The 15,537-nt window shown below is 40.9% G+C and overlaps 1 protein-coding gene and 1 long non-coding RNA gene across 4 annotated transcripts in view; one reads left to right on the top strand and one right to left on the bottom strand.

Annotated features, from left to right (window-relative positions):
• Positions 1–15,537, bottom strand: part of LOC136786858 (uncharacterized) — a 134,229-nt gene that overhangs the window by 68,572 nt on the left and 50,120 nt on the right. The window lies entirely within an intron of this gene.
• The window catches only part of EGFL6 (EGF like domain multiple 6), a 47,832-nt gene continuing 38,933 nt past the window's right edge, over positions 6,639–15,537 (top strand). The window contains exons 1-3 of the mRNA XM_048066782.2: positions 6,639–6,943; positions 11,853–11,965; positions 14,092–14,184. Coding sequence (XP_047922739.1) covers positions 6,861–6,943; positions 11,853–11,965; positions 14,092–14,184 — 289 coding nt within the window. The 5' untranslated portion in view covers positions 6,639–6,860. The remainder of the gene's footprint in view (positions 6,944–11,852; positions 11,966–14,091; positions 14,185–15,537) is intronic.

Genomic DNA, 15,537 nt, shown 5'->3' with positions numbered 1-15,537 from the left:
CATACTTCTATACCTTTGAGTACAAGCTTTACTGCCTTAGAGGAAAAATCATAGAATCACAGAATCATTTAGATTGGAAAAACCTCTGAGATCATCTGGTCCTTTAACATAGTACTGGTACTTTAACATAGTACTGCCAAGCCCAACGTTAAACCATGTCCCTAAGCTCTACATCTACATGTTTTCTGAAGACTTCCAGGGATGGTGACTCAACTACTGCCCCGGGCAGCTGTTCCAACAGTTCACAACCCTTTCAGTGAAGACATTTCTCCTAATATCCAACCTAAATCTCTCCTGGTGCAACTTGAGGCCATTTCCTCTTGTCTTATCACCTGGTGCTTGGGGGAAGAGCCCGATCCCCACCTTGCTAAGTGTGGTTCAGCTGGAGTTGCACCATCACATGCACATCGTGTACTTCAACATGCTGTGGAGACTCCCACTCTTCCCCCAAATGAGAGCTACAAGCGTAAACAACAGGTCCTCAGTAACTTTCACAGGGGAAGTAGCGAGTAGGAAAAAAATAAGTAAATACAAACTCAGGGCATTTCACAGCACTTTGCAAAATATGCCATGAGTACACTTAAGTCTATGAGAACACTCAAGGTCTTATGTGCCTGATTGTATTAAGCTGATGAAATAACTGTTCCATCCAGAATCTGGCTTTAGAGATTATAAAGGAAGACAAACACAACCATATGGCAGTATGATTTTAAGTCAGAAGCCCTTCTCTCAGCCACCACAATTACCATAACTACCTTATAGCACAGCTTACCTGGTGAAAAGATTGCAGGAATATTGATAACCATAAAAGGCCCTCAAAAATAATTTTACTTTTAAGAAACGATCAGCTTTGGTTCTCATTTTCTTTTTTTTTTTTTTGTGTTTTCTTTCTGTTTGCTGTTACCACTCCTCACTTCGGGACATAAACATGTTTAGCATGAGAGCTCAGAATGCTACATGGTTCTTTGCCTGCCAGGAACCTGACAAGGTGATGGCAAGAGCAGCCACTACAAGGCTTCACCAAACTCTGCCAAAGCAAGTAAGTTGCCACTGTAAGTAGGAGACAGATACTGACTTCCAAGTAGGTTTTAATAAGAAGAAACCACATATGTGTGTTTCACTCTTGCCTTTCAAAAGAGACATTTTTCCGTAGAGATTCTGAAAATACTTTTCTGTAGCAGCTCAACAGTTTATCTGGGATTAACATTGCTAATAATGATGATAACTATGAGTTATAAAAGAACCATGACTTTCTCTAAAGCCTAATCTGATCTTTATTTTATGGCTCAAGCCTAAAACCTTACTCACAGGAATTGTATGATTGACCTGAAGTAGAATCATAACCATAAAGACTGTAACAATTTTACAGCAGGATTATTTCTGATTAAGCTAAAATACCATAACTATATAGAAAAATTGCTTTAAAGCTTATTTTTAATTTTGAAGGCAAAATAAAAAAATGTTTATCATTTGGCTTAGCATTTTTATTTTAAATAATTGCAACATTTATGACCTGCAAACCAAATCAAAGTCAGCTTTTCCATTAAGTTGCTATTGACCAGGGAATTTTATTGAGAGCATTTTGTGCATGACTGAAAGCTGCCTATTAAACACAATGCTGGTAATCATTTCATGTGACTGACAAGGGAAATATTGGGGGATTATTCTGTGCTAGTAAGAAACCTAGTTAATCTCAAAGCCATATCACCTCATGGGTCAAATGCTTTTTGCAGTATATTTTATTTTATACGTGCAATGCTCCCTTTAAACACAAGCGCAATTTTATATCAGTGATGAAAACGATTTCATTTCATAGAGAGGTCACTGAGATGCAGAAGGTAAAATTTAAAATTTTGTGTTTTCATACCTCTTCCTGCAAAGCTCCAACATTTAATGAAATCAACAGCAAAAAGCTGCACAGTTGTAACAAGAGCAGAAATAGGCTTGCAGAATGAGTCACATTTTGAGGCTTTTCACTCCTTTATTATAAGCACATTTTCACATGTATCTCAATGGAAGATGTGATCCAACAGCTGTAGAGATGCAATACCTAAGTCAAGCAGACTTAAACCTAATCAGAGGTTTTAATTTGAAATGTCAACAGCTCCCCTCCAGCGATCCACTTACACACTTGCAGTTTAGCATAAACATATTTAACTCACTAACACTGCAGAAGACTACTCTTTTTCAAGAAAATATACGGACAAGAGAAGCCGTGAGCTCTGCTTTGGGACCAGGATTACACAGAGTTAAACAGGGGTTATCTGAAACCTGTGGGAGATCCCTGTAAGACATATTATAGATGACTCTGGAAGCCATGGGCCACTCTTATGTCATCCTGATATGAACTGGCCCCTGCGTGAGCTCAGTGCCAGATGGGGAGGAGGATGGCCCAAAGACTGCCCATTACCTTCTCACCCAGCAGACAGCCGTGACTACAACCCCAGTAAATTGCTCCCTAGCAAATCATCAGGAGTAGGAGGAGACCCAGGGCCAGTCCTATTTCAGCAAGCACTACTCTGAAATACTATTTATTGCTTAGCAGGGACCACCAGGGCTCACAGACCATGGAAAAGAGATCATGCTGACCTTTGGGAGCAGCTCAGAAAGGCAGCGCATTCCCCTGAACTCTGCTGCATGACTTTTCTGTTCATTTGTTCAGGTGGGAATGACAGGTTATTTCAATGAAACTTGGTAGTACAAAATAAATGTAGATTCACTGGTACAAAACCGCAGTATTGACAAAAATAAAAATACGTTCTACATATGGCCAAGGAATACACAGAAATAAAAGTGGCACCAAAACCATACATATTTGCTATGTATAAGTATGTCCCTGTGTTCTATCATTAATTTGGAAATGGTCTTTAAAGCAAAAAATACAAAGATGTTATGAGTATTAACCATGTTTATGACTGCACTGATGTTCATAAGTACATTGGGTGAAAAGAAGCAAAATCATTTTCAGGTAAGGATTTCTCTAAGAGAAAAAAATCTCTCACAGAAATTCTCATTTTCAGATACTTTCTTTTCAGGTGAAGTTCTTTCATATCTTCTCTTTTCTTTCCAAAATTATTTTTCTAGTGTTGTTGTTGCTTTCTGCTCCCTGGAAACAGTGTGTTGTGACATCAGGCCCCTGCAGCTCTGCTAGTGATTATGTGCTGCCATTTATAAATTTATTGCAAAAGACCATTTCTTCTTCATAACTGACTTTTGGGGAAAAAAAAAAGTTCTAAAATGCATATTAAAATATGCATGTTTAAATCATACATTTTCCAAAGAACTGCAAAAATAACAGTTTTTGCAGTAAAATTGTTTAGATTTTACAGTCATATAAATGTATTTTGAAAAAATGAACTTCTTGTACCCCATTCTTCAGTTAGTAGTCTTCTTTAACATACCTAACTATCAAATGCCTTCTGTCTGTGGCCCAGTTAAAAACTAGTATGTAAGAAACACAGGTTGGACATTTTGTGTGTTATTTACTCAGTGCAGCCCACCTCAATTTGCTGTGACAACCTCTCAACATTATTGATTCTTCTTCACCTTCTGCCAGAGTAGTACTTTTCATACTCAGAGGAAGGAAATAAATTGGTCATGTTAGGAAATTATATTGAGCTTGTGTGATTTGTTTGTAACTAAAAAAAACTGAAAGTATAGGTGGAACCTTTTTATCACCTCACAGTGCAATAGCACACATGCTGTTCTCTCATCTTTTTTTTTTTTTTTTCTTAAATTTCCTTTCTATCTAAAATTATCCCCCAAAAGAAGGACTAAAGATTCATTTCAGCTCTTCTGCCTTGGACAGCTGTGTCACCAGTTCCACTGCTACAGAAAAGCTGGTACAATGTCTTCCCAAATTCAGATTCCTCTTATACAATCCCTAACTACTGAAAATAAAAAATACAATAAAATAAAAGTATATAAATCTTAGATCAGAACTATGCTAGTGCATTTGGACAGAAAAAAAAAAAAAAAAAAGAACAAAGAGAAGGCAGAAATACTACCAAAAGAAACTCAAGTTTTTCCCCTTTGTCCTTTAAACAACCTGTTGGCACTCTGGACAAGCAACAATGCTTTGGTAGTTGAGTGAAGTTTTACAGTGAGCTTGTCTCCCACTGCAAGGCAACAGTGAGGTGGCTTCTACAGCAAGCAAGCGACCAGGCTCTGGAGTTTTAGCTGAGCAGAAGCCGTGTGCGGAGGCTGTGCTGCTCTCAGGCCAGCCTTGGGTAGGTAGGAGCAACCTACAGGACTGCACTGCGGGGCACAGGAGCATCTGCCACATCAGCCAGTGTGAATAAAGAAGAGAGAGTGGCAAGAGCAAGACTAGAATTCCTCTAGTATAAACCCGCAATCTTCTATTGGCAAATTAGCATGCTTAAACTCTAATGGAGATCATTTCACACACTGTGACTCCGGCTGATTTCCTAAAATTTTCATTCCCGTTATAACCAGATCACACAAGTATAATTTAACAAGTTTCTCAGATTCACAGGTAATGAAAGTATAGTTGGAGCCTTGACATTTTCTGTGGCAGAGATGCACGTAACTTTTTGGATTCTTAAGGCAAAAACAAATTAAGTGTGAATAAAATCTACTTTTTTTGGTCCCATCTTTTCAGAAATTGAGTTAATGACCTTAGACTTGAGAATTTCTCAGCTTGGGAATTATACAAAAAAATGCCGTGAGACAGTGGATCTCGAGAAAGCTCAGAATCGTGCAGATTAAGATGGCCAAAGAATGCAGATATATTAATATCCTAGCAAATATATGCATTCTCTATGAAACCCCTTGTTCTTGTTTCTCTAATTATTGTTCTAAATCAAGGACAGAGTTTCAGGTAATCATTTATTATCTATCCACAAGCCACTCTTTATAAAAAAGAAGGACGTTAAGGAAATAATTATAGCTCTTAGCAGACTATAAACAATAAAATTCAGAATTGAATTCTCTTCTGACCAATAAAACTTGTCTTGAATACTGATCGATATTTGAATAGCAAGTCCAGCATCAAACAATACATTCATTTCCATTTGTTGGAACAAATGTGCATAATGAAAACCATGTGTCTTTGAATACAGACTTAAGTAATTGGAATGCTTTCTACACAGCGCTGATTTAACTAAAATGAAGGAAGGCAAATCTAATGAACAGACTAGAAGAGTCTGAAGGTACTATGGCATCTCAGAAAGACAGGAGAGGAGATGCAAACCAGCTTTTGTGCAAACCAGCAGCCAAGAAAAGTATGTCTGTACCTTTCCATACAGCACATAATCAGCATAGCACTTTTCCTGTTATTTATTTACATGTAATTTGAATCCTGTAACTAAATTCCCTATCTTTTGTTAGACCCAACTTTGCTACACTCTCCACTGTTCCACTTAGCTCCACTGCTTCACTCGCTAAGATGACTTAAATCTATTTTGGGAGGATATGTGTAGTTTAAGGAGTCTGAAGAAATCAGCAGTGGATGACAGCCTGGCAAACACTCAAAACCAGCAGTGCATGGGCAACACAAGAAAAAGTCAATTTAGATCGTTTTAGATGGCAAAGAGTTGCCATCCCAGCTTTCTTGGACATTCCCATTCCCATGGTAAAGATGACAGGAAAAAAAAGCTGCCCAAAGACGTGTGCTAAATTCAACATGCCAGCCTACAAATGCTCTCCTTCATCATTCCAGGCAGTCCCTGGGGACTGAAGACAGCTAGCAGTGTTGACTATCAACCATCCCAGCTTAATCTGCTGAGGAATTCTGGTTGACACTCAGAATTGAACGGGATGACCCAGGGCAAGTGACCTCGCTAGAAGATCTGTCTTCTTTTCCTTCCTATGCCACTGACTTCCTGGGTGATGCCAGGTAAGCCACTTACTCCCCAGCTTTCCCTTCTGTCAAAAAAAAAAAAAAAAAAGTTGCTTTAAGAAGGGACAAGTATCCAGATCTTGGGACTGGGATAATAGCTCCTATTAGGCTCTGGGAATTGGGAATAAAGTCAATCCCTTTTTGACACAATATTACACAAGAAAGTGTTTAGCAGGTAGATCAGTGTCAACATTGGTATCAAAAGAAAGGGGGGAAAAAAAAAAAAAGACATCTTCTCCTTCTGGGTACTTTTATAATAGGAGGAAAGCATCAAGGGATGCCACACAGACAGAACATAACTTACCCATACTGCACAAAAAAAAAAAAAAAAAAAAAAAAAAAAAAAAATTTGCTGACAAATGTTGGTCACTTTACCACACTTCTCCAGCACTGGAAAGAAAGAAAAAGAAAGAGGGAGGGAAAGAGGGAAAGAAGGAAAGAGGGAAAGAAGGAAAGAGGGAAAGAAGGAAAGAGGGAAAGAAGGAAAGAGTTCTTAATTAATCTGGGAAAAAAAAAAAAAAGACCTGTCTAATATGAAACCCAGCACCCCCAAACCCCAGCATTACCCTAGGATACACAGGTTGAGGCATTTCAAATACCTTGAGCAGCAACGCCAAAGCCGAAGGACTACCTACCAAGAAATAATGTATTAATTAGCTTTAGCCGCTTAAACAACAAGCTGAGCCCCCGGGCAGCCGCCTTAGCAGCCCCGAGGTACCTAAGACCCCACAACCGGGACCCAAGCCAGCCCTCAGGGCACCCCTCGGAGGTGCGGGCAGGGCCGGGGACACCTCCCCGTCAGGCCGCCTTCCCCGGGGGCTGCCCCTTCCCCAGCGAGGTGACCCGCGGCCCCCTCCCCGCCGCCCCGGCCCCGGCCCCGGCCCTCCCTCGCCCCGCCCGGGGGTCCCGGGACAGGCGGTCCCGCCCCCCGCGGCAGGTTTATGAGCCCCGTCCCGCCGCCCGCCCGCCTCCGCCGCCTCTACCGCCCCGCCGCCGGGCCATGGTGCCGGCGCCCGGGGGTGCCCTGCTCCTGCTGCTCCTCCTCCTCCTCGCCGCCCTCCTCCTCCTCGCCGCCGCGGGCAGGTGAGCGGGGCCGGGCCGGGAGGGGAGCGGAGCGGAGCGGGAGGGGATCGGCCCCGACCCCCGGCTGCGGGGGGAGAGAGGCTCCGACCTCCGCCGGCGGCCCCCGGCTGGGGGTGGCTGGGAGGAGAACGCACGGCAGTTAGGGGTGGTCTTGCAGGTGGTGGGGGGCTTGTGTGCTTCTTGTCAGGTCTGACAGTGGGTGTGCGTAACCAGCAAGTGGCAATGTGCTGTTACAGCACACCCAGGGCTAGCGAGCCGTCAGCGCTTCAGCAGCTGGAAGCTTATGAGCCACAAACCCGCTGCTGTAGGAAACGTGCTTGCCGTCAAAGCCAAGTCCCGCTTAAATAAATGCTTGTGTTCCTGAGATATCTTCGTGAGATGTTGGGTGTTTGCATTCCTAACACCTTGGAAAGTGTAAAACTGCAAAGCAAAAGCGGTGTCTTCTGTTACGACAAAGCATAACCTGGAGTTACCTGAAGCAAAGATGGATGTATTCATTAAAAAATAACGATGCTGTTTCACAGTGTGTTGGGAAACCCGACAGGAACCCCTGCCTAAGGTTGCTCTACAGCCTGTCTTCTCCCAGTTGATGTTGGATGATGGTATCTCTGTCTTCTACCAAAACTGTCGTTCTCCCTTTTTCCTTGAGAGGAAGGGAAAAGGGGAGCAGCTGGAGCATCTTGATGGAAGTCGTGGATGACAAGAGGTTTTAATATAAGAGAGCAAAGAAAGAACAAAGAAATCATATTGACTCTGAATAGCTAGGAAGAAGGAACATGGAAAGAGTAGAAATTAAAATCAGTTTGGGAAAAAAAAATGAATTACGCTTATTTTTGTCCCTTAGAAGTGTGGCTTTCAACACCTGGACCGTTAACTTTTCTGCTTTGAGCCCTTCCTTCAAGGAATCTGGTGGTCACAGGAGGACTTAAAGGAACTTCTGCAAGCCCAAGCTAAATTGTATTTGGTGTTTTGGAAGGGACTCGCAGTAAAGCAGAACTGTTGTGTTGGGTGCCTGAGACAGACCAAAGGGATATCTAAGACAGTCATTAAAAGATAATAGGTGATGCATGTTGGTTTTGTTTAATACCATTATACGTGTATAACTCCAACAAGCAAACAAAATTCCTGTGCTGTCATCTGACAAAATGTTCACTTCTATTTCTTCACGGCATGCTCTCATAAAAGACTTTTTAGGAATCCTTTACAAACTGCTAAGCTGTAGAAAACCATCTTTTTGTTCTGAATACACCTGTTGGTCAAAATTTGAGGTCTGGTGCTGTCTGTTAGCTAGCAACAATGTCCAGATTTTTTTTTAGAGGCAAAATTAAAGAAAGAGGTAATATCCTGTCTTTGAAGTTAAGTGGAAGTTGCTAAGAATGTAACAGATTTTTTTTCCCCTCAGCAGCAGGCAGCTATTGTGTGTGCAGGAGCTGACCAAAAGTATCCTGTAGAGATCTTATGGAAATAGTGCACTAAATCTATTCAGCAGCTGTCTTGAGGGGGAAAAAAAAAAAAAAAAAGTAAAAGCTCATAAATGTCCTTCTACACAGAAAACATTAGTAAAAGACAGAAAATCAATAGGACCTGAAAACAACCAACTTTATTTTAACTCAAACCGTAATTGACTTTTGTTATCTATTTGCTTGGTTAAATCACCCTTTTGAAGGCTTGCTCACTTTTCCTCTGCAGCTGTGAATGTCATATAGTGCTGGTCAGACACGGAATAGATCACTCACGTCCACTAGTCAGGAGAACGTGACAAGTCACTTTTTCCATTGTTGGGATTTTTACTTCTATTTACTTTACTGGTATAATGGCTGCTAATGAGGATTACAGTCCAGCACAGCCATCTGCCCAGTTACCACATATGAAAATTTTGGTTGCCCATCGCTATTGCGGGCAGTAGCTTGTATTGGTCAATGGTCATAGACTAATTTTGAGAAGCTGATGCAAGGCAAAGCTTTTTTCTTTTTTTTATTATTCTATAAAATAATATAGAATGAAACAATAAAAATACTGTGGGGTGGTAGAGGGAGTCAGTTGAATAAGTAAGTCCCAGCATCCAGGTGTGCTTTATTCCCTCTTTCACTAGTTATTGCACTTGTAATATTTTCCTTTGCAGGTGTGTGTTTAAGCACTTGAGGGTATCAGTCCTACCATATCAATCAACCTAGCTTAACTGGAAGATCTCTCTAGCTACTTGATCAGTAGAGCAAGCGAACTTTCTGAATGTGTTTTGTTATAAATACCTAAGTTTTCTCTTTTTATATCAAATTAAGTAAACCACTACAAGAGGTCAAAGTTAACATACAGTAATTTAAGGTCTGCCCTCACGTCACACACCCAATTGTTTTTTTTTTGTCTGCTGCTCATGTCACTGTAGGTATGGAGTTAAATAACTGCCTTGGCCTGGCCAGCATCTGACTGCTTTGCTGTGCATTAATCTAACTTCTTTTGAGATAAAATTCAAGCTCTTCATATTACTTCATAGAAGAACAATTTCTTTCAGCAGCAGATGAATAAAAATACGGGACATGACTTCATTCAGACCTGTTTGTATCATTACAGGCAACATCACGGCTTTCTCAGTTTGTGAAAGACTCCGTATCTTCTTAAAATTAGATAAGGATTGTCCTCCTGGCTCTTCAGTACTCTTCAAGACTCTCAAGCTTGCTCAAGGCTGTGTTCTTACTCTTATGCCCAACTCAAAGCCGCAATGGAAAGTAGCACAAGAACAAATTGATTTTATAGTAGTTTCTCTCTTAACAAGCTTTTCTCTCTCTGATTTTGAGCTGTCAAACATGTAGATGTTTGTTGGATGGATGTTAAGAGCTGTACGTAATATATCCTGATACAGCAGCAGTAAAACTTTCCTGTCACTACTGGAATTTTGACTGAAGTATCCAAAGGTCCCACCTTTTATTTTTTTAATACCTGTGCTTGTGTCTCACAAGGATCTTGTGATAGCTAGCGTGGCCAGCTATTTCTTTGTTGTCCTAACTAATGAGGCCCTGGCTTATTGCAGAAGTTTTTTATAATTCATCTTCAATGTACTTCGTTAAATGCTATCCTACTAGTGTCAGCAATGTCATAGCCACATGAATCAGTTACTTCTCTGCTGCTTCAGCACTCTGTATGGCTCTGTTTGCCACTTGCTGCCTAGTGCACCAGTGCCATAAGCTGCTGAGTCTGAGGACAGACCTTCACTAGAAATGAATGGTCTTGCAGATGACATGCACATGTTTTCTTCATTCACACGTTTAAGCTGCAAGTTATTTGAGGCCAGGCATTTTTGAGTGGACAGTGCCAAGCACAGCAATCTCATTTAGGCCTCTAGGTACTATAGGTGAACTCCTACACAAATACCATTTAGGGAAGGATCAGACACCTCTGGTTTGCATTGCTTCTCCCAACAATGTCCAGCAAAGTCATAGTGATGTTCTCCTTGAAAGCATCTGCTTGCCCTGACAGGATCTACCCTATTTCTTTAATTTGTACAAAATGCTGAACCCCTGACAGCAATGGGAGGACTAATCTAACAAAACTGGTTTTGCTCACAGATTTTGGTATCTGGGTGGACTCTCAATGATCCATTTTACCTTTCCCACTGCCAAAGGTAGGCTTTAGCCTGGTGCTTGTTTTGGAAGTCAGAACCAGAGAAAAACCTTGTCCAGTGCAGTGTCTGTAAAGTTCAGCCATGTTCATTTTATTCTCAGTATTATGGAAGATTTTCCAGTTTTTAGAGAAGTTTGTACCAAAATCCTGTGGATATTGTATACCTTGTAAAGACACTTTCATGTACTTGATTCTGAACTGAATTATTAAATGAAAAATTTACCGAATGAGCTTGTCTTCCTGTGGAAATGAGCATCTCTTGGAAAGTAATAGGAGTCTATTTCCTCCGAGCTTTAGGCATTTTAACCTTCCAGGGGAGTCATAACACTATCCAGTTGAATTCAGGGGTATTTTTGGGGATGCAAGCAGAACACACATTAAAGGCAACTCTGAAGTAACATCTTGTACCTTTGAAGTGTATGTATATATTTACTTTTTTAATAGTATGCATTAGCGATGTTTGCAGTAACTCTTCCAGTAAGAGTGCAACCCTTACAGGCAAATACAGGAGGATATAGACAACTGAAGTAACAGCAAGCAGAGGAAGAAGATAATTGGGGTCACAGCACCCCGTGCAGCATAGACTAAGCCTGGAATTCAAGGACAGTTGTAGATCTCCATCAGATGTACAACTTTGACAGCTAACATTGCAGGGCTGCCAAAGCTTGCAGCTGTTATCCACACAGTAACTTTGAACCACCTGGCTGTACTGGCTGATTAAATTAACTTTTGTATGATCAGGGAGTCCTGTGCAACCTGAATGCCTGGGAATATCTGCACTTATCTAATCAATGTGCACATACACAGTGGCTGCAAGCCTGCAAGGCACTAGATCTGCGGGGCTAACTGATGTTCAGAAAGGTGCTTTTCTGCAGAATAGTTTGTAATCCAAAGCAGTTGAGCTGAGCAGGTATGGCAGTGTATATCCAGTCTTGATTCTTCCTCTGATGCAAGCTGCAGTAGCCCCACTGACTTCACTGAGATAAAAAGACTAATTCTAGCAGAGGACCTGGTTCTATTTTTTTTTCTTTGCCATGTTTCTCATTAGAAAGGATTTATGTTATTTATATTGCAGGGTTGTTTTATTGCAGGTGAGATGCTCCTATCACCCCTGTTTCTCCAACCAATGCAACTTTGCATTCCTGCCAAGGAAGTGTTGAATGCTTCGAGGTTCATTGAGATGAAAATGCCTGACAGTGAATAAAACATGAGAGAAATGCACGAAGGAATATAGGGAGGAATGGATTAAAGTGTATCTGCCTGCTGGACATAGTGTTTATCCTTTCTTATGCAGCTCAAGAGTTCGTGGGCAGCTGGTGACTGTGAGCCAGCCTGGGGTGTGTCGCTATGGTTCTCGGACGGATTGCTGTTATGGCTGGAAAAAGAACAGTAAGGGCCACTGTGAAGGTAATACTAACAGTTTGTGCTTGTTTCCTCTCCATGGCTGTGTACTTGGTACAAATAAAAGGACTTGATGTGAATCTGCCAGAAGTTACAGAAGAAAGCTTGTGAGGGAGTGAAGTCTCTTATCACTTGGGTAGGAGAATGAAAAAAACATGCTGGAGAGAGTATCTCCTTAAAAAAGAGGAGCTTTAGGTAAATAACAGCAAACAATAAAATACAGATTTAAAAATTCTTAGGTCCAGAAGTGGCTGTCTGTGCTAACCTCCTGCATACCGTGGCTGAGAGACTGGAACTTGTCAGTGCCTGTGCTGTTACAGCTGTCAAATAAATGCCAAAAATGCAGCATCTTCTGGTGCTACATATGGACCCATGAAATCAATTGGAATCCTTTGTCTTCAAAACTACACAGCCTGTGAGAACCAGGAAGCTTTAACTTTCTAAAAATACAAATAAAACCCAAGTAATAAGTGCACCTGACTTGAGCTCAGGTCAGCATTCTGGTCTGTGGATTGTTGGCTTTATAAGAAAATCAATGACTCGTGAGAAATTTCTAATTTGTTACAGGTCTACAGATCCCAAGGAGAAGGTGATGTGAAATCTTCCTCTAGCTCTACTTGGGAAAAACACAACAAAATCCTAAAATACGTATTTTAGGAGTCTTTCTCAGATGTTGCACCTGTTGCCCCAGAGTTTGGCATTGTCTATCTAGTGAATTTGAATAGAGGCTTAGAGTTACTCACTGCTGACTGATGCTTTAAACAGAAAGGTGCCAAAATGTTTCTGCTTTGTATATATAGCATATCAGTTTATAGAAAAAGAAGTGATGAATACACTTATTAATATTTCTGCATTGTTTAACAGCACGTTAGTTTTGCTGCAAAAGAATAGTAGAGGGACAACCAGCAAATGTAACTTTGAGCTAGTGGAATTAAGTTGGTCTCTTCTAAAGCAATAGGTTACTTTCTTACTAGAAACCAATTTTCATAAGTTTTTAAGGTGGTTCTTTGGCAGATTTCATTAAAACAACTGTAGTGTACTACTGCATTGAAAATCCAGATGCAGTTCTGTACTCTGTTTCAGTGTCAATACTCAACTGATCTCACATTATGCCACTTTGCTTTCAGGGGCAGGGACAATGTTGAACTATGGCTAATCTGCAGAGCCAGCGGTTCAGTACTTCTGAATGAATCTTTTAAATGTAGGAGAAGATGCTTGAATTCAGCAGGATGAATTTTAATTATGAATTTTAATATAGTAACTGTGATTTTTCTATTTCCCGTAGTTCAGAAAGCAGATTAATTACACAAGGTAGTTTGGATGCCCATACTGGGCATACTCTTTTGCTGCTCTTCTAGAGCTAGTACTGACTTAAATGCATGTTCAGTTTGATTTTCCCAGATAACACTCATTTTGATCATCACATTAACTTTAGGAAGTATTAAAGATCAAGGCTTAAGCATTATAAAAGCCAGCATTGAATTTCTGACTAATGATGAGAGTTAGAGAACTTCTACCCTTTAACGCATCGAGGATAAGCCCAGCCCTTTCAAGTCGTTATAAATCTGATGCAATTGTAAATATGGGGATGTGTGGTAAGGACAATTGTCTGATTTGACAGATGTGCTCTGGGTATTCCACCATGAGATGGACACGTTCTCAGCTGTAAGAGAGGAGATCCAAGAACAGAAAACCGGTCTAGGGTCTTCTGTGGCTGCAGGAGGGTGCTGTCACCTCTTCCCTGCTACAAGTGTAGAAAATCAAGCTGCTGGCTAGCTGCTTCTCACATATGGCTTCCCAAAAATAGGAAAAAAGCAGAATACAAAACTAAATATAAGTTGTAGCCATGGCAGAAAGGAGCATTTGGGAGGGTGCTAAAAGGATCCCCTTCTTTTCCAGGTCTTTACAAACTGCGAATAGCATGCGTTCATGTAATCCATGCTAGCAACCATTTTCTCCAGCAGAAATAATGCACTGATCAGTAGATACCATGCTCAAACTAGAGGGAGAATTATGGAGGATGTTGAACTTCTGCAATACATTTTTAGGCAGTTAAGCAGGGGAAGAGTTCTCAAATAGAATTATCTAACTTTTTTTTCCTCTCTCTCCTTTTCTCTGCCTGATTTCCCCAGCTATCTGTGGACATGGCTGCAAGTATGGCGAGTGCATGGGACCAAACAAATGCAAATGTTTTCCTGGATTTACAGGGAAAACCTGTAATCAAGGTTTGTGTTCATGGGAATATAACTCTAGAAACCAGACCGCTGATGTTGTCTTCTTGTCATTTATTAAGAATTGTCATTTTCCAAAATAGTAAAATAAGATATTTTCTTATTTACATAGCAGAGCTTAGTGTTTAAGGCTCTTGCCTGGGTTACTGGAGATGCAAACTGTAAGCCTCCTTCAGCAAACAGGAGTTTGATCCTATATCATGTATCTCCTGCATGCTGGTGACAAGGGCAAACTGTCTCATTTATAGTCAGAGGATTAAGGCATGGAAAGATTATATAGGAAAGGAAGAGCCAAAAGTCAAATCTGGAACCCATGTTATTTTTTTAACTAAAAATCCGTGCTATTTTCTTAACTAACCTCCTCAGAAAGACAGGCAATTATATGCTAGATGTGTTATTTCTCAAGCTGCCCGGGCCAATGCCATCTGTTTGCATATGCTGACTTTTTTTTTTTTTTTTGAGAACACAGAATTCTTTAGAATTACATACTTAGAAACTTTGAATGCACCACTTTACCTCCATAAGCATGCAGTTAGACATTGCAGTAATTCCACCAACACCTTGGTGACGCCTCAGCTTTTGTTGTTGTTCCAGTATATGATCTCTGTATGTGATCAGATGGAAGGAGCAGGTCACTGTGCGTGGAGAGGCCTTCCTACTGCAGCACAGATGAGTGAAGCATGGAATGAGAGCCACATGAATGGAGGGGTCTGTTGATGCTACCTTCCTAAGCACCTGCAGTCTTTGCTTAAGAACATTACATTGACATTGAAAAATAAGAGAATTTTTAGTGAGTCAGAACAACCCTCTTACTACACAATATCTTTCAAGCAACATGCTATAATGTTAAGTATTTAGAAAGCACCATCTTATGCACTTTTGATACAGGGAAAGAAGTCAGCCCCTTGGTACTCCTAGAGAGCAAACAGCAGCCTTGGTTGTGTATAATAGATCCATGGTTATCAGTAGAGCCTCAGCCTCTAAACCAACAAGTTTAACCTCCAACATGATTTAGCAACTTCAGTGTTACCAAAAGACAACAGAGAAGCCCCCTGCTTGTTTTTTTGTGCAGTAACTCCAGCTGGATTTGCTATGCCCTCCGTAGGCAAGAAGGTCAGTTCTGTGCACTTGCAGTAGATTCAAAGTCTAAGGCTTCATGGAAGCACTATGTAGACCTGCATGTACAAATTGTCCAGTAGCTCCCTGGGCTGTTCTATCTTATGAAGTATGGCCAGGAATTTTTTTAGCAAGGTGGTGGCTGGCACAGGCCAGAAATGCCCAGGAGCTATTTCAGTAGTATAGCCATATAGGTGTTCATGTTCCAGTAGCCAGGAATGCTCTGAGCCT

This window comes from Anser cygnoides, chromosome 1 (genome assembly GCF_040182565.1).
Source record: "Anser cygnoides isolate HZ-2024a breed goose chromosome 1, Taihu_goose_T2T_genome, whole genome shotgun sequence".
Lineage (NCBI taxonomy): Eukaryota > Metazoa > Chordata > Aves > Anseriformes > Anatidae > Anser > Anser cygnoides.
Note: the sequence above shows the minus strand (reverse complement) of the source record. Positions and strands in the feature narration are given on the sequence as shown.